Source organism: Solenopsis invicta, chromosome 2 (assembly GCF_016802725.1).
Source record: "Solenopsis invicta isolate M01_SB chromosome 2, UNIL_Sinv_3.0, whole genome shotgun sequence".
In the NCBI taxonomy this organism is placed as follows: Eukaryota; Metazoa; Arthropoda; class Insecta; order Hymenoptera; family Formicidae; genus Solenopsis; species Solenopsis invicta.
Window position 1 is genome coordinate 3,300,970 of NC_052665.1, and position 20,488 is coordinate 3,321,457.

Sequence of the window (20,488 nt, forward strand, 5' to 3'; positions counted from 1 at the left end):
TCTTCAATGGAAAATGTAATTAACAGTTCAGAATATGTATACGCTTATCAATTGCTGCAGCGCTTGATTGAATTTCCAATTAACATTTTGATCGATGCAAATTATTCAATTATCTTATGCAATTACCATGACAACATGCCGACACGTACGACCTATTCTCTTTTAGTGCATACATATATATATATATATACACATTACGTTTTTAAAATGGAGCAACTAAAAATAAAATTATTTCTTATGAAAAACTAACAAGTCGAAAATGTAAAATTAAAATCTTTTAGTTTTTCATAGGAGCTAATTTCATTTCTGATTGCTCCACTTAAAATGCGTTATGCATCATGCATATTACATATGTAGTAAGAGAGATAGATATTTTTACTGCATAGATATTTTCATAATACAATCGCATCGATCACTTTTATAAAATTTGCACAAGATGTATTTTATATTTTCTAAATTCTATGCGGCACGTTTAGTTTTACGTTTATTCTTTCATACCTAATTCCTGCTAATTAATTTTGACTCTGTTCCCAAATCGCACGTAATACGTACATAGAAAAAATTAATATTAAATCAATAATTATTATTATCTTATATACAGGCAAGGATATAACATTTTCTTTAAAAATACTTGCAAATTTTAAGTAAAATGTTACGTTTTTATTTCAATGTTATAATAGTTTTTTAAAAAGCATAATGAGATTGTTTTGATTATAATAGTATAAAAAAATTCTAATTCTTGATTTGTAGGCATTATTTTCTAAAACGAATGTGTGAGTCAAGAAATCGAGCATTAAGGGAATAAATAATTAATGTTTATTAATGTAACACGCTAAACGGAATAATAAATGGATCTTTATTATTTTCTATATTTTTCCTAATATTTTTTCCTCTTTTGAAAATTACTATTGAATAGAGGTATCTTTTTGTTGAAGCTATGCGAGTTTAATATAATAAAAGTATACAAAACTTCTTCATGTAAAAAGGACAAGTTATGTCTGTTTAAGATTATTAAATTCTTTAGGGTTTATATTTCTGCTTATATATGAAACAATGATTATTGATTTGATACTATGTGAATTTTTTCTATGTAATTAGATGTATTAATTGCACGGCATTATGCCACAGTGAAAGTAACACTATTAACAATAAACGTACCGAGCTGATGACATGTCTGGCAGCTTATGGCGTAAGCTTGTTGCACGTTCTTGCGAGAGGTTAACATTTATGAAGATGGAGATTAACATTTACGAAGATGGACTTCTCAAAGACCTTCTAATTTAAAAAGATTATAATATCTTCCGAGAGAGAGAAAGCTTCCTCCTCTTCTCTGTAAACTGCTTTGGTTGTGTACGCCATTCCGCAAAATTAATTTTGTTCCGGCTCCATGTTTTTTTCCATGATTGTAATCTGGGCGGGTCTCATTAAATTGTAATCGCGATAAAACCACACGAAACCGGCTTCGAGCACAATAGTTGCTTACACGCACTATCGTTCCACGATCTACGGGGCCAATCTAGACACATCATAAATATTTCGCCTGGATGTGAACATGCGCGGCCCACCCATTTTCATTTTCTTCACAAGATTTCAATAGCTTCAACCTGCTCGCTTGCCCGTGCCTGCACCTTATGTAAGGCAGATCGTTATTATTGTATATCTATTCCATTTTCGAGATTATTTCGAAATTAATTTAATAAAAAAATCGCGATACATTAGAATACTATACCTACTTGCCACGTGTTTGATATTTATCTCTCAAGAGGTGCAGTCACTATTACAGGCATTAGCAAATCATTCATGAAATCCTGCGACGTTTTATGTAAGCGTGATTACCGCGTGATGCATTCATGATTGCATTCATTCATGTCTTCTAGTGTCTACAGATCCGTCGAATTGATAAGAAGAATTACAGAAATATATGAATCAATTATTTGAGTAGCAACACAAGTTAAAAAATCTTGCTTTCGCAGAATTGGAAAAACTATTTAGTTTTTACAACTACAGTATACTACAAATAATTAAAAATATGTAAAAAATGCTTTGTTATTATTAAGTTAGCAATAGTTATTTTATTATAAAACAAAATAAAAATTTAGTGGTTTCAGTAAAAACTGTTTAGTTGAGCATCTTTTTAATAGCAACCAAATATTTTGTTTTAAATGTAATAAAAAAGTTACTTTTACGACACATATAAAAAAAATACTTGTTTATGATGATAACTAGATATTTGTTTATGTTAACTAAATAATATTTGTTCGATACATTTTGTGCAATTTATTTGTTGTTACAACAAAAATTGTTGCTAATGAATTTGTAATGAATTTCATTATGCTAAAATGATTCATTATATTGAATGTGTTTTTACAGAGTATGGTGTATAGAAAATATTGATGTTTCTCATGACAACTTAATAGACCTGATATATAAAAAAGAAGAACTTAACTAATGTATTATATTTGAAGAAAATTATGTACATCTCTCTTGAATCTGAATCCCCTAATTATATCTTAATTTCAATAAAAATTAACTTTTGTTATTTCTCAAATGATCGATTTATATACGTCCACGTGTAAATTTAGATGGTTTTAAATTCATCGTAACTTCTCCGATAATCGCGGAAATGGCGATTATATAAAAGCTGAATATCAACAGAGTAGATAATTTCTCATACGCACTCGCTTTTAATCGCTCTTGGAAAGAACACGCTCTCTTGACGGATACGTAGACACTCTGCGTAGTATATGCTTTGGGTCTACAATCTTCTCTTCGTATAAATCAGGTGTAATCTATGTGGTGGATGAGCTGGATTATGAGCAGAAGAAGCAGTACGAGCTGACCGTACGCGCTACTGACAGCGTGTCTGGCGTTTACGCGGAAGTACTCGTCAGCATCCTCGTCCTGGACGTGAACGACTGCCCGCCTGAGTTCACACAGGACTCCTATAATATCTCGGTGTCAGAGGCGGCGGTATTCGGGACCCCCGTTTTACGAGTGAGCTCTAGAGACAATGACACGGGTAAGTTTAAGTCAAGCGCATTGAAAATCGGATTATGTGTTGTTTTATACGTATTGATGAAATTTGGAAAAAATGATATCTCTTCGTCATATTTCTGTTCATTCTTGCTCGCAGGTATCAATCAACAAGTTCGTTACGCTATTCAAAACGACACTGAGGACAGCACTGATCTCTTCCACATCGATCCCGACGAGGGTGTGATATTTCTCAAGCGATCCTTGGATCATGAGAGTCGTGAATCCCATCATTTCACCGTGATCGCTATGGACCGCGGCGTGCCGAGTCTTTCGAGCACAGCGCATGTCTGGGTGAGCGTGATCGACATGAACGACAATCCGCCCAAGTTCGAGCAGCCCTCATACACCTGTGTCCTGTCGGAGCATGCTGAGCGCGGCCAATTCGTGACGGTGGTGTCAGCCAGTGATTCCGACTACGTTGACGAGAAGCTAACGTACACGATTGTAGGTGGAAACGAGCAGCAGACGTATAACATTGACCAGTCGACCGGCATCATCTCGCTGATAAACATGCAGAACTTTGGCGAACAGAAGCTCAGCATGCTCAACGTGTCTGTGACCGACGGTGTCTACACAAGTTTTACCCGTGTCAAGATCGAGATCCTGCCCGCGAACAGGCACAATCCGAAATTTCCGAATCCGATAGTTGAGGTAACCGTTTTGGAGAACCAGCTGCCTGGCAGGCTGGTCACCAGTGTGCTGGCCGCGGACGAAGACTTCGGCGAGTACGGCACGGTGACATACGCGATAATGTCGGACATGATGAAGGAGGTGTTCGACATAAACAAGCTCACCGGCGAGATAGTGACGCGTAAGAAACTCGATCGGGAAGAACAGAAGCGTTATGAGATACCCGTCATGGCGACCGACGGCGGCGGTAGATCCGGGTTTGTGATGGTGCGTGTTAAGGTGGGCGACGAGAACGACAACGCACCTGTGTTCCTCCTCAGAGAGTACAAGGCGACCATCCAGGGCAATTTGTCCCTGAACACACCTTTCCTGAAAATTAGGGCACAAGACGCGGACGAGGATGAGGCAGCCAAGATTGTTTACTCTATCTACGAGCCGCAAACGTCATCAGCTAGATCTCTATTTGGCATAAATCCTGATACAGGATCGCTCTTTCTGCAGAAGAGTGCTGTGTCGTGGGGTAAGAGACATGTTTATTTATTTTATGCTACATACAGAAAAATGTATATTATAAATTACTTGAATTAAGTAATTATTCATTTAAAACATTTCATAAGTTTATATACAGAGCGAGGCATTTAACTTGAGACATCATTATCAATCATTACAATATAAGACTATAATAATGTTACAGTGTAATGTATTTATTAAATTGAAATATGTTGCTATACAAAGTAGAATGCTTCAAATTTAATAGGTAAACTTAAAGAATATATAAAAACATTCAAGAAAAGTAAGGAAAACTTATTGAATAATATATATTATAAAGTTTACGATCTTTTTGCATCTGAAACTTAAATGCAAAAAAAAAATTTACACAATTGCAACGAGCTTTTCTCACATCTTTCTTGAATTTCTTTATATATTCTTAAAGTTTATCTATTAAAAACTGAAGTATCCATATTGCATATTAGAAAATTATTGTATTTTTATGAAGTTTTTATATAGGAATGAAAACTATTATATAATGTGTTCTGTTATCAAATTAACATCGCTATTTTATTTGTTGACATATATGAAACAATAATATTAAAATATTACATTGCGACTTGAAATATTGCTACGTTTCTAAAATGTTACTGGCAGTTTCGGTGCTGTATAGGTATTCTTTGTTAAAGATAATTGTTACTTAAGAAGAAAATAAATCAAGTAATTATTTTTGTTAGCAATAGAATTGATATTTTTCTGTGTGTTTAAATAAACACATTTTTCTGTGAGCAAACACTATACTTATCTTTAGAGATTTTATATAACAAATAAATATTTGTTTCAGAAAATCAATTGTTTGAGCTCTTTATTCGCGCAGAGGACAAAGGCACGACCACGCACCATGCCGATGTGCCGCTAAGTATCTACATAATGGGCTCACACGATATCCCGCCTCTGTTCGAGCGGAAAGAAGATAAATTCTTTGTGAGAGAGGACTCTTCTGTCGGTACACCGATCACAAAACTCAAGACTGTCACGAATAGCACCGTGACATATCGCATAGTGTCCGGTGACGAAGAAAACCCGCTCTTTACGATTGACTCTCACGGCCAGATCACTCTGGCGAGGCCACTGGATCGAGAACTAAAGGACAGTCATTTGATCGGGGTCCTCGCTGAAACGGATTCCAGCCCTCCTCTCACGGCTCTTGCCGAGATCTCTCTTCAAGTGCTGGACGAAAACGATCACGCGCCGAAATTCGAGAGCAATCCGTACGCGATTAGTTTAGCCGAAAACATTGAAGAAGGAACGTCGATATTGAAAGTTATCGCGCACGATAAGGATCTCGGTAGCAACGGCGAAGTGCGTTACTCCTTCGGATCCGACATAGGGGAATTAGCGAACGTTTTTACGGTGGACGCCTATACTGGTTGGATATCAACGTTGGTGCAGCTCGACAAAGAAAAGCAACCGGAATACAAGTTTCAGGTAATATAAGCTTAAAAAATTAAAAAAAAAAAAAAAAAAATATAAACACAAAGTATATAAAAAATATTTAAATGTGCAGTATTTAATACAATAATTACTGAGATAAACTTAAACATAAAAAAAATAACACTTTTGAAGATACTACATATATGTTTAATAGAATTTTTATATAGTTTTCTGACTTTTTTTAACTTATTTGACTATATTTTACGCAAAATATTAATAAAGAACGGTACAAAAATGTCTCTCTTAAATTTTGTTGACCTTTTAATATTTTGTAAACTGGATCAAAATAAGGGACACGTATTTTTTATACGTGTTATAAAGTATTTTTCAAGCTATTCAACTTTTATTCGGAACATTTTTTTCTATCTCTTATAGTTTCGACGATATTTGCTATGAAAAAAAAAACTATATGTGTGTTAGAGTACATATAAAAAATGCGTGTCCCTTGTTTCGATTCAGACTACAACATATCTATTAAAATTAAAAATCAAAAGGAGACACTTCCGTACCTTTTTCTTCCTTATAAATCATATAAAACGGATTTTAAATTAAAATAAAACGTAAAAATTTGACGTTTCTGGGTTACATCTAATCAAGCCAAAAGTAATTATTGCATACGTTATTTATTATAAATATATAGATAAGAGATAAATATCTCTCTTTTATTAGTACTCTTTGATAAAATCGTCTAAAAGAATATGTTAAACATTTAATAATCCTTTTTCAGGTGGTTGCCACTGACAATGGAAATCCGAAGCACTTCGCGAGAACGTCCGTGCACGTCAAATTAAAGGATTATAACGATAATTCACCCGCATTCGTCGATGATCGCTATGAGGCCACGGTGAATGAGGACGCTTTACCGGGGACGGTCGTAGTAAAATTGATTACCATCGATAAAGACACGGATGTCAACACGCCGATAGAATTTTACATAACGTCCGGTGATCCCAGATCGCAATTTCAAATCAGGTCTACCGGCGAGGTGTACGTGGCGAAGTCTTTGGATAGAGAGACGATTGATCGTTATGAGCTTCAAATTGTTGGTACTGATGGGAAATACGTTTTTGAGACAAAGGTGACGGTACAGATCCTGGATGTTAACGATAATCCTCCATACTGTCTCAGATACCGTTACAGAGAAATACTTTCCGAGGGCTCGCATCCCGGTGCCTATGTCTTGACCGTTTTGGCCACCGATTACGATGACGAGCCGAACGCCAAGTTACGGTTTTACTTAACCGGCGATAATAATGATAAATTCTCATTGGACAAAGAAACGGGCGTGCTGAAAACCGTCGGCCAACTCGATCGAGAAACTCAGGCCAAGTATTCTCTGACGGCACACGTACAGGATCGGGACAAACCAACTTGGGAGTGTTCGTCGCAGTTGGAGATTCTCGTCTCCGATCTCAACGACAATGCGCCGAAGTTTACCATGTCAACTTACAGCAGTACTTTGCCCGAGGACGTAGAGATCGGTACGTTGGTGACGAAGGTGCATGCTACGGACGATGATATCGGAATCAATCGGAAGATCCGGTACGAGTTCATCGATTCGGCAGACGGTCATTTTCTTATCGCAGCAGACAGTGGAATAGTCACACTAGCCAAACCGCTAGACAGAGAAACGAAGGCGATGTATAACGTTACTGTTCAAGCGCTTGATCAGGGCACCCCTCAACTAATGGGAGTTGCTTCTCTGATCGTTAATGTGCAAGACATCAATGACAATCCGCCGGAATTCACTTCTAAGCTTTACTTCGCGAAGGTGCCTGAAATTTACGCAGTCGGTACTGAGGTGGCACGAGTGTTCGCCACTTCCAAAGATACGGGGGTCAACGCCGATATATATTACTCGATCGTTGGTGGTAATGAGCACAAGAAGTTCCAGATAGATGCCAAAACGGGTGTCTTGACCATCGCCGAGCAACTGGATTACGAACGAGCTCGCGATTACTTTCTCACTATTCAAGCTGTCGACGGAGGCATTCCGCCGCTGAACAATCATGCCACTGTCAATATCACGGTCACCGATAGTAATGACAACGCACCGATCTTCAGCGAGGTTTCGTATAGAGCTTTCGTAAGGGAAGATGCAAAAATCGGTGAAAAAGTTACACAAGTGAGTTTCTCAGTTCTTCTTAGTCTTTAATTGTTATTATTTTTATTTTCGTAGTACTATGTTTTAGTATTCAATTACTATGTTATTAAAATATTTTATTTTATTGACGTATGTGTTTCAGGTATATGCGAACGATTTGGATAGCGAGGAAAATGGCAATGTGTCGTATTATATAGAACGTGGCGACAGACAGAAGCAGTTCTCTATCGATAGAAAAACCGGTCAAATAATTGTAGCCGCGCCATTGGATCGAGAAGAAGTTAGTATCAAATACAATACACATTATAGATATAAATCTGAACAAAGCACTCTATTAAACGTTCCACTCTTTTAGGTTGCGAGCTATGTGTTGGAAGTTCACGCGCGCGACAACGGCATACCGATGCTCTCGAGCTTCGTGATGGTGAATATTGAGGTTTTGGATGCAAACGACAATCCACCACTGTTTGCCCTGCCGAATTACACGGCTGTCGTGCAGGAGGATAAACCGATCGGCCATACGGTTTTGCAATTTATGGTCACCGACGCGGATGTCGAGCCAAATGCTGAACCATACACCTTTGACTTCCGTTCCGGGAACGAGGGCGACGCGTTTCGACTGGAGCAAGATGGCACTTTGCGAACGGCAACGAAATTTAACAACAGAGTGAAGGACAAGTACGTACTACACGTCCGAGTGTTCGATAACGGCAGCCCACCGTTGTACTCGGACGCATGGGTCGTGATCAAAGTTATCGAAGAGTCGCAGTATCCGCCAGTGATTACACCCCTCGAGGTGATTATCAACTCTTACATGGATGAGTATCCTGGCGGCATTATCGGGAAAGTCCATGCAACCGATCAGGATCAATACGACACGCTTCTCTTCAGTTTGATGCCATCCTCGCCGATCCCGAACACTGATCTCTTCCAGATAGACAAGATTGATGGCACATTGGTGGCCCTGCCCAGGCTCGACGTGGGCGAGTACAGGGTGAACGTTAGCGTAACAGATGGCAAGTTTCACTCGTACTCCATTGTAAAAGTTAATGTTGATTTAGTAACCGATAAGATGCTTGAGAGTTCGGTGATCGTGAGATTTCGCGAGGTTAGTCCAGAAGATTTTATGTTGAGCCATCGTAAAGGTTTCGTCAGAACTGTTCGCAACGCGATGAATTGTCGGCTTAAGGACATCATTATTATAAGTGTGCAACCATCGACCGATGAAGCGAATTTGATCAAATCGCGGGCAATTCGCCAGGCAGTTCACAATGATCTCGATCTTTTGTTTGTCGTGAAAAAGGCGGCGAGTCCCGCGGGTTCCACAGGTTTCTACGCTTCGGAAAGCATACGCGAAGCGTTGAATCAGCATGTGGAGGAGTTGGAAGAGTCAACGAAGTTGGTCGTTGAAGAAATCGTTCGGTTCAAGTGCAACAAAGGCTACTGCTTCTACGGCGACTGTCAGGACAAGATCACTCTCGATCCCGCGCAAATCACACCTGTGTCCACCGACGTGATGAGCTTTGTATCGCCACGGCATAAGCATAAGATGGAGTGCAATTGCAAGGAGGGATACGCCGGCAATCACTGCGAAGTGGTGGTCAACGAATGCGCTAGAGATCCGTGTCCTCTGTTCAAGGTCTGCGTGCCGGACTCTTCCATTCAAGGATACTCGTGTCAATGTCCCGAGGGATACGCCGGTCAGACCTGCGACATAGACATCTCCAAATGCCACGACGAGTCGTGTTACATTCCGCGAAATCCCATATCTTTCAGCGGCAAAAGTTATGCGCGCTACAAGATCGACAAAGCGCTAATACGGCAAACGATCGAGGATCGTCTTAGCTTATCTTTAAGGATCAGGACGATGCAGCCGACCGGCAACCTCATGTACGCGGCTGGCAAGGTTGACTACAACATCTTAGAGATCGTTAATGGTGTGATGCAATACAAATTTGATCTAGGCAGTGGCGAAGGTTTAGTCAGGGTGAGCAGCGTGTACGTGAGCGACGGACAGTGGCACGAGATCCAGTTAGAACGGGAAAGCAACAGCGCCCGTCTTACCGTAGATGGGAAACACATCGCTCACGGTTCCGCGCCCGGTATCAATGATATCTTAAATCTACAGTCGGACGATCTTTACCTGGGCGCTGAGGTGAGACAGCATCCATCGATCATTGGCTTCGAAGATGTGCAGCGCGGCTTTGTCGGCTGCATGGACGACGTCAGGATCGCTCGGGTGTCTGTCCCATTGCACATGAGTGGCGCCAGTAGCGTGGCAATCCTTAAACGATTTGCCAACGTCGAGTTCAGTTGTGACACGGCGACTATCTTGGTGCCGCCGGGGGTCTGTGGCTCGCAGCCGTGTCAAAACGGCGGCACCTGCAAGGACATGGGCAACGATAACTACGAGTGCCAGTGTCACAGCCGGTTCGCCGGTATTGCCTGTGAGATCGATACGGATCCGTGTGCTTCATCACCCTGTCTCTACGGCGGTCGTTGCAAGATCGTGCCAGAGGGCGGCGATTATGTTTGCGAATGTGTCGGACCGAGTCTCAGCGGCAAACGCTGCGAGTTCGGTAGATACTGTAGCCCGAATCCGTGCAACCACGGGGGCGTGTGCGAGGAGGGAAACAACGGCCCGATTTGCAAGTGTCAAGGCTTCATGGGTGACCGCTGCGAGACCGATTTGAACGAGTGCGACACGAGTCCGTGCACAAACGGCGGCACCTGCGTGAATGAGATCGGCACGTACAGATGTATTTGTCCACCGAACATGACTGGCTTAAACTGCGGCAATCCAGCTTTCTCTACGCCCATCATATCCAGTCACTTTAACATCCCGTGGGAACATGTCATGTGGATTGGCATTGCGGTACTGCTCAATGTCCTGCTCATCGTCATATTCGTCGCGTTCTGGCGGATCCGAACGAAACGGACTAGAACGCGCGCCAACAACATCAACAACGAGACACGGAAACAAATCGTCCTGAATTCCGCGAGGCCGCACGAACACGAATTCAAGCGCAGTTCAAAACTGAGCAATCTGGAAGTCATACAGGTACTATTGTTGTTACGTTTAGATTGATTATTCTTTATCGTACTATGAAAGCATGAATTCTCGAGGGCAAACATATATTTATTCGAAGGCATTATTTCAATATTCATGCATTCAGAAAAAAAGTTGTTAACTTGACTAAATTTTTCAATTTGACTAAGGAGTTAAAAGACCTTAACGTATCGAAAGATAAGATATATTTTTTCAATACCATGTGAAACTTTTATTTAAAGAGATAAATAATATATTTTGGTTTTAAAAAAGATATATATATTTTTTTATGAAAAAATAAGGTGCAAAATTAGAATAAATATGAAAATGAATAATAATAGCGTTCCAAATAAATGCACGTACATGCATGATATATCCACGAATCACATAAATATTTGAACTGAAATTTAATGAGATTTAAAAACTTAGCCAAGTTAAAAATTTTTTTTTCTCATTGTCAGTGTACAATGATTTTAAAAGACTTCACAACTATGATGTAGTGTCTTCAGGTTCTTTGTAGTATATAATCGCTATTTAGTAATCGACATTAATGCTGTTTTATTTTTTGTTTGCAAATTTGTTTAATTTGAGCGACGTACAGTGAATCGAGTAATAATAAAGGTCGGACATAAGGCAAAAATGTTAAGTTTTAATAATAATACTAAAATATCTATTAATCAACTATTTATTCCCAATATTTATACGTGGTAGTGATTATTGAAATTATTTAAAATAAAGTTTATAATTTATTTACACAAATTTGTTATCCGTACAGGAATTTATTTTAATACATCAGCAAGTAAATACGAATAATTGTAGTCAGCAAGACAGAAGCAACATTCTAAACAATTTATGAAAATTCTAAAAAAGAATGTAAAACTAACAAACAAAATTAAAAAATAAAAAAAAAAACAAAAAATGGAATATAAAATCTTTCTAATAGCCTCTTCGTTGCACACCCTGGGTCGTAGATTATATATTTTGCTATATCTATTAGCTAATATCAAAAATTCAACCGTACAACGGTTATTTTAACGATCAATGTATATATTTTTAATAATTCTTGTTTTTCCAGTTCACATTGAATCTTCCATTTTAAATTTTGAATTTTTTACTTCATATTTTAATTTAGTGACTTAAAAAACTGGCTAATATAATTTCAAAACATATATATTGAAATTTTTAGTCCACCATATTGGATCCGTCATTTTGAATGTAAAACTTTTTGACTTTATATTCGAGTTCAGCGTCCTCACAAACCATTATACGTATATCTGATTTTTAAAAAAATTTAATTGCGCGATTATTTCAGCCGATTTAAATGCTATATCGGGCCTTTCCTATTACTCGAACTACTGTGCGATGTGGTACATCTCCCTTCCGTACCCTCGTCGTAGCGACGATCCCGTCTAAGGTCTACGTGTGATTCTTTTTGCAGAGAGAACCTCCCCAATGCCCTCCCAGACCCGCCTCCTACACCCCAAGCTCGAACAACGAGCCCGCCGCATACGGTAACTCAGCGGCGGTGGCTCTGAATAACTTGGACACCCTGCGCAGCTACGGCAGCGCGGGCGACGAGCTCGAGAACTTCCCGCCGGATTACCTGCGAAACTTAAATCGCAGCACTCCTGTACCACCCCCATCCCTGACCCTCGCTAATCCGGTCAGCGGAAATGCAACTGGCAGCGACACGGACAGCCTACATAAGCCTACCTGGCAAGAGCAGATGCAGCTGGCCTCCTTTATCACCGACACTACCAAGATTAAGAATGGTGAGTTGGTCCGCGTCAGTGAAAGAAAAATCAACCCCCCCGGGTTCTGTCCGATAGCTTCTTATTTTTTATTTCGCTTGTGGCATGATGCGATCGTAAGGGGTGGAGCACTAGGCGCTTCCCCGTCTCTTGTCATCTCCTCTTGACGAAACTCTTTCTCTTAAATTTTTCTTGCATTCTTACCCGCGGTTCTGTCTTTCTTTCTCTCTTTTCTCTCCTGTTGCGATTTCTTCATCATCGGCGTAACTGATTAGTCTATTAACACCGGCCTGTTTCGTGTGTTGTGTGCACTAACAGACCTGAAACGATCGAGCCCAGTGGTACCAGAGCTGACCACTGGAGGACTTCTATTAAACTCTTCTCGACGGACGCCTCACGCGGTTGGGTCTTCCATTGCATCCGTTACATCCATTGAGGATGATCCTCGCATCGTCGGCGGTAAGTCGAGATAACTCGCTTGTAATGGCTCGAGGTACAAAGTGTCCTGCGAATCGCGCATATTGTCTCTTCAAAATTAGAAAAATGTTCTAACATGTGTTAAATATTGTGAAGATAGCAGTAAAGATGTTGAAAATTTGAAGATATAATATCAACGACTATCAATAAAATCTTACGAATTTATCAGAAGCCACTATAGCCAAAGATGTGCGATCTTAGGATACTCACTAGACATCTTTGGGTCTTCGCTTCTTCGCTTGCACTATCTGTCTCCAATGAGTGCTATTATTATGCCCTCGCACCATATTTCTGCCTCTCACTTCACCGCACATCACTATGCCGCATCGCATGTAGCGCGTCGAAGTACAGTCGTTGTTTGCAATGCTTTTAGGATATCACTGGGATTGCTCAGACTGGGTGAGACCGAGTCAGAATCCCTTGCCTAACATCACAGAAGTACCCGGCAGCGAGGTTCCAGATTCGTCCAGCTTCCATAGCAATGAGAGTAATGAGTCTAATACTCATCAATTACCAATGAGTAAGTATGGAGGTGCATGCGCATTGATTCACCTCCTCTTGCATCAGCATGATTAGTATAATATTGATGTTTGACAATTTTGTTAATTTTTTTAATATTACACGTATTAAATTTTATGTTTTTATATAGTAAACTTGTTAAATTGTCGCAATAAATTTAGTTAACACTAGGGGTGCGCGGGTACCCGAGATTTCGGGTTTGGGTCGGGTCAGGAATTTTTTTCGGGATCGGGTCGGGACCTGAAAATTTGTAAAGTTTGAGTACCCGAAATTAAGTCGGGACCCGAAATCGAGTCGGGTCCCGAAATCGGTTCGGAACCTAAGATCGAAACGGAATCAAAAAATTTTGTAAATTTTGAGTACTTGGATCTAAAGTCGGGTCAAGTGGTCAGAGATCTAGATACTTTATACACACTAATGTGAGAAAAAAATTACTAAATTTACGTAAAGCATTTCGTTTATATTGCATTACTAAATTTGAATACTGCCAATGAAATATTTACTTACATATTTACTGCAGAACATGAGTATTTACTCAATAAAAAATGATAATTAAATTAGTGCTTACTCCTTGTATTAAATAAATATATATTTACGTTCGGAAGAAATTTTATTGGGGCAATATTCAAACAAATAATTATTAAAATTTAGTAATTTTTTTCTCACATCAGTATATAAGGTATTTAGATCTATAACCGCTTCTTGACCCGATTTTAGATCCGAATGCTCAAAATTTACAAAATTTTAGGATTTCGTCTCGATTTCGGGTTTCGACAAGATTTTGGGATCCGACTCGATTTCGGTTTTCGATTCAATTTCGGGTCCTGATTCAAGTTCGGGTACCCGTAAGTTTCGAGTACCCGAACTTTACAAACTTTCGGGTCCCGACCTGATCCCGAAAAAAAAATCCCGACCGACCCGAAACTTGGATACCCGTAATTTCGGATACCCGCACATCCCTAGTTAACACACATCCTGTACGCTTAATGTAGATTGTAGAATCAAATGATATATTTAATGCTTTATTTGACATGATGATTTTTTATTATAATATGATAAAAGAATATTGAATTTAAAACTAACGAATTAGTACCGTAATTAACAATATGTCAATATTTACGCGTGATAAAAAATGCGATGACTTTAGAACATCTAATTCCGTCAAAATAACGGATTTCGAGCCGAACAAATTAAATCGAATTTCTACAGCTGAATTTTCTGCTTGGCTCAATAATTATTTCCTATAATTTGTTTGGATGCTCAATACGAATTTGCAGACCTATTCTGTAACTTTTAATCACAGTTTTGTTATTGTTAGAATGTTCTTGCGCAGCTTTTTCATCATATATTATATCTGCATAACGATATTATAATGATAACGATAACGAAACTATCGTTAAGAATTACGGAATAAGTTTGTTAGTTTCAAATTGCTCCATCACGTCACAATTTAAAAAAATCTGCAATTAAAGTTGCAAAAAAATCATTTTCATGTACTTTATCATATTATAACTATGATATATGACTGAAGAAGTTTTATTATAATTAAAATTAAGTTGTTAGAATATGTATGTTATTAGAACTTTTAGCTTTCAGAAGAAATTTTTTGTGTTGACTGTAGTATCAAGATCGTGATTAAATATGAGATATGTATATAAAAAATATATATAATTTTTGACTAAAATTTTAACATGATTTAATTTTTATCGGCTATACTAAGTCCATTGCTTTGAATTCAATTTTAGTATTAGATTCATACCATGAAAAATTTCTATATACAACTTCGGACATTTTTAAAATTTTGATATTTATTATATTGAATACATTTCGAATTTTCAATTTTGACCTCTCATATTTGTCTTCAGCTATCTAAAAGACTCTTGAGTTTAAATATGTATACTTAACTATTTGTTAAATTGTCAATGATCTAATTCACAGTTTTTCTGCAATAGACTCTATATTTAGTGAACCATGAATATCTTATTGTAATCGTAGTTGATATAAGAATTTCCTTTTAAAACTTGAAAGTTTTAGCAACATATTTAATTTTGATTGCAAAAAAATTTCTCAAACACATCATGATGGAGTAATTGGAAAACTGGATTCGTATTCAGTGTTCAAAAAAACTACAGCAAATGATTTGTCATGTTCTGTTTTTTTAACAGTATAATATATCATATGTACATTTTTTATTCCAGTTTGTTGTTCTACTAACAACATTAATTAAAGTAATTACCATACGTTTTACAATACATAATTTGTCTTTGTAGAAATGTAACATTCGCAATTTTATTATAGTGCACGGTCCGATAGATCCAACGAGGGACATCGAGACCCTAAACGAAGATCAGGAATCGGAGTATGTCGGCGATTCCGAGTGCGGGACTGAGTTTTCGGAGCAGTATCACTGCGCGGAAACGCAGCGTCTGAACCCCCTCGACAGTGGCGGTGAAGGGGAGTACAAGTACAAGAGCTCCGAGAGCTATCTACGCCACCCGAACTCATACCTGCCTCATTACAATATTCACACCGATACCGAGAATGAGACGAACCCGCTTAACGGCCGTCTCAGCACCCTCGAGTCCGACGAGGAGGAAGAAGACGACGTAGTGCCTTATGGTTTTCCGAGCACCCGCCGTAACCGATGCCACAAGGTGATGGAAGAGGACGAGATCGGTTCCGTCATCACCACGCTCGAGGAAAGGAACTCATTATTAGGCGGCGCGACTAGCAACAGCGATCTCTCTACGAATCTCTGCGAGATTGATGATTCCGAATACGAGATTGCAGATCAGAAGAGAAACGGGCGTTTGTGGCTTTCGGGAAACGGCATCACGCAAACCTCAGTGTGACGAATGGTGGTGCCCAAGTACGCGAATAGACCGAAGCGCGCAAGAGAAGCATGTCTCTCCGTTATGCTTTTACGCTCGAGACGCGCGGATGTCTGTGAATATGCAATTTTGTACATAGAGTGTTATATCGCCGTAGGGAAATAAGACAGTCTGTACAGAGGCAGCTATGAAATAAAAGAAATCCATGTTGTTCGAAACCACCGAGTGCGTGTTCTGGACGCACGCATATGCGATGCATGACCGTCGTGGAAATACATCGCATCTCAAATCTTCTCTTATACAGGTAGAGTTCGAATATCAGCGTACTTAAGTTTGCAAACTAATCTCGCGAATAATGTATATCTTAAAACCGCAAGCAGTGCGTACATTGCGTCACATCAGAATCGATGAAAACATTTTGTTCCATTCTATTTATTTTACTATTACTGGATGCATTATATGTTTTATCGTAAGTAATATGTACATTGAGTGCAAAAAGTATTCCTATAAGAGAAATATAAAAAAAATTTATTTTTAGAAAATAAATATTAATTGGCAGTTTATTAGCGAACATAAATTCCTCAATATTATTTTAATTAAAAAGTTGTAATTATTAAATTATTTTAATCTAATAATAAGAGAAAGTGAAAAGTTCTATTATTTAGATCAACAAAAAGTATTCGTATAGTTCGAGAACTTTAGCTGTTTTGTACTTATTTTGTCGCATTTATTCAAAATTTTTTCTAGCGACACGGTTATAACATCTATTCTCTCGACATATATTTCGAAATATGTACACTATGATTTTCAAAAGCGGTTAAAAGGTATCTTTCAAATTTCTAAAAAATATTTCGTGATGTTTTGAGATGTTTTGTATTTTTTTTTTTGAAAAGCTTCGAGAAGATATTTTAGGGATATAAAAGATATCTTATACATTTTGAGATATCTTTTAAATCTGGAGATGTCATGAAAATATCTTGTAGAAATTTAAAAAACATTTTAAATATCTTAGATATCTTTTAAGATGTCTTTCATACATATATAAATCTATAAAACTGTTTTTAGAAATTCTACACAGATATCTTCCACAAAATTTTTTTAGACATCTTGTAGACAACTTCTAGACATCTAAAAATGTTTCCGCACAAGTAATCATGTTCTAAAATCTTAGAAGCTACATTTCTCGATTGTTCGAATACTTTTTGTGCCTCAAAATAGTACAATTTTTTATTTTCGTTTATTATTAAAATAAAATAATTTAATTATTACATTTTTAATTAAAATAATATTTAAAAATATAATATATTATGTTCGTCATTAATACATTATTTTAATTAATTAATATTTATTTTTAAAAAATGACATTATTTTTAAATATTTCTCTTATGTACGAATATTATACATATATATATAAACGGTTATAATTCAAAATTAAAAAGATGTAATTATTAAATTATTTTAATCTATAAATTAACGTAATTTTACGGCTTTATGTTAGAAACATAAATATCTGAACATATAATGTTTTCACATGTTTTCTACTTCCAAGCCGTTTTTTTTTTTTTGCTCATTGCAAGGCCATGCAAAGAATACACTGCACAAGTTCCTTCATTAAGTTAAGGGGGCCTGAAATGGATAAATGTAACTATTTTTTTTTTGTTTCTATCAAAATTAGTTTTGCATTCAAATTATAATTTTATAAAGTATCATCATATAAATTTAAATAAAATTTTCATTATTATATTTAATTTTTTTTATAGTATAACAATAATGTAACTTGGCCATGGTTATATATATAATTGACAACCTAAAAAGACAATTATTAATTGAATATATCAGTATTTAATTTCTTATGTAATAAGTCATGAGGAGATGGAGAACAACGATAAATAATATATTCTTTATTACTTTTCAGTCTTTAATCTCTTTACTGCAAAAGACGCCTTGAGAGTCGCTTATTTACGAAAAATGTATATGTATGCTAAATTCAAGAACAGAGGGTTAAATAAAAGTTCCCATCTTTGTTTTTGTATCAAGGCTCCGAAAATCAAAGCCTTTGCATGACCCTGCGTAATACTTTCTATAAATATAAATTTGTTTAGTCAAGAAGAAAAATGTTTAATTGCGTATTAAATAATGCTACACACTGCATACATTCTAAACACTGTTTCATTTTCGCAACACCTGAAAATATTTTTTTCGGACTCTACCCAAGGAGATGAGATTTATTAGAGAAAAATAGATTATGTGGCAACTACGAGTACACGTATAAGAAATTATCTTGATTAAGGAAAAAGGAAAATTCACACTTTACTCGAGAAAAAGTAAAGTTAATCACGACCGTGTCGTCAGACCAATGACTATTATTTAATGACCTATCGTTTAAATTTAACGTGTTAATCCAACAACTATAATTCCAGTGCAAAAGATACATAGGTACATTTATGTATTTTTACTATTTGCTAACTTTATTTTGATTACGTATAAATGAGAACCGGACTACTTAATGATGGATATATTAAGTAACAAGTAGCGGAGATTAGTATGTAAGTAAATGGACTCTAGTGAAAAAAAAACAGCCTCCCTCACGTTACGGAGCGCGTTACATGTGCGCGGTGCACTGTGCACGTGTGTTTATTGCACAGATTAATAGTTAAAAAAAATATATAAAATATTTTTACTGTGATGATAATAATGTTTATACGACGATCAAATACTATAACTTGTATCATAATAATTGCAATGTTAATTACTCAACGTTTTATAACAAATTTAAGAAAAGAAAGGAGGAAGAGTGATGGAAGGGGAAACGTCCTCCTCCACGTAATATATAAGCTAAGTCAACGTTCCGTTTATTTAATTTTCTTTTTCCTTTATTCGTCAGTCACCATCAGTACGACCGATAAATTTGCATACATGGTGCTACTATTTACATCACGCTTTATCGTCTATCTACTCTCTTTAATAAGACTGCTCAGCGGCGTAAGGTAATTCACCTCATTGCGCCGCTTACCAATCTGCCATTCGCGTCTCATGTATTCTTCATCATAGAAACCTCCATGTAATATATAATGGAATACTTTTTAAAACTGCCAATTAATTCTTAATGCCATATAAGCAATGCATTTCCTTCGATTATAATTTGTATAAAGAAGATAGAAGAAGCAAGGAACAATCTATTTACGCGTCTAAGATTTCTTCTTATTGTCACTTCCATTTAGAGAATACTTTTCATTAATGGATATTGTATAGTGGCAGCTTATTTGGGGTGAGGTATATACACGTTCTTTTATATACGTAGAATTTTGTTGAGAAATTCGATCTTATGTTCCTGTTTTGTAAAAGATGCCAGCTATCCTACTCACGTGTCTGGTAGGATAACATTAGCGAATCATACTAATAATAATGCTAAACAGGGTGATTTTTATGTTGACCAAGAGAAGAAGCATCGTCTCTCATCCTTGTGTAAGTTAAAATCAACTGTGCTTCTACTCTCTGAAATTTTAGGAAAAGATTAACGTAGGAAATCATTAACGTTCATACAATGAAATTTTTTAATGATTTTATATTTAGAATCACATATAAAAAAAAGAATTGAGCAGAATTGATTCCGCCGGCTGCAACAAATTTGATGAATACAGTATAAAATTTCAGTCAGTAATATGAAGCACGAATAAATATATAACACATTTAGATTAGTTTTATTTAAAAGAAAAAAAAAGAAACGATGAAGCATATTGGTCAAAGACTGTAAAGTAGAAGATATGAATGTGACAGCGGATTTTTTTATAAATAGCATATGAATCGTTTAGTAATCTTACAAAAATTGCCCGTCTTAGAATTTCCCAACTAATGAATTAATAACATAAAAAATAATAATTATTAATTCCTTTTATAGTTACGTAATGTGTAGTATGGAATTGATTAAAATCATATTATAAATGGTTTGTACATATAATTTTCAGTAAATTATTTATTGCTTCAGGCCTACTTATTCGCGAGTTACGTTTTTAAGGAATTAAGAGAGTAAGGAATAAATAATTTTATCGAATACATTTACGTATTTTATATAAAATTTTATAAAATTATTTATTGCTTGCAATTCGAC

General features: G+C 36.8%; 1 protein-coding gene across 7 annotated transcripts in view; it reads left to right on the forward strand.

The window, feature by feature from the left end:
- Nucleotides 1-16,896, forward strand: part of LOC105196472 (fat-like cadherin-related tumor suppressor homolog) — a 408,331-nt gene extending 391,435 nt beyond the window's left edge. For 4 of the 7 annotated variants that reach the window (XM_026135345.2, XM_039446035.1, XM_039446037.1 and 1 more), the window contains 10 exons: nt 2,783-3,019; nt 3,134-4,186; nt 5,000-5,643; nt 6,377-7,774; nt 7,896-8,033; nt 8,109-10,814; nt 12,241-12,574; nt 12,872-13,012; nt 13,404-13,550; nt 15,848-16,896. In XM_026135345.2, the coding sequence (XP_025991130.2) occupies nt 2,783-3,019; nt 3,134-4,186; nt 5,000-5,643; nt 6,377-7,774; nt 7,896-8,033; nt 8,109-10,814; nt 12,241-12,574; nt 12,872-13,012; nt 13,404-13,550; nt 15,848-16,401 (7,352 nt within the window). In that variant the 3' untranslated portion in view covers nt 16,402-16,896. Of the gene's footprint in view, nt 1-2,782; nt 3,020-3,133; nt 4,187-4,999; nt 5,644-6,376; nt 7,775-7,895; nt 8,034-8,108; nt 10,815-12,240; nt 12,575-12,871; nt 13,013-13,403; nt 13,551-15,847 lie in introns of those variants that run through there. The other 3 variants (XM_039446036.1, XM_039446040.1, XM_039446041.1) reach the window with 3 other exon arrangements.
- Nucleotides 16,897-20,488: the final 3,592 nt, after the last annotated feature.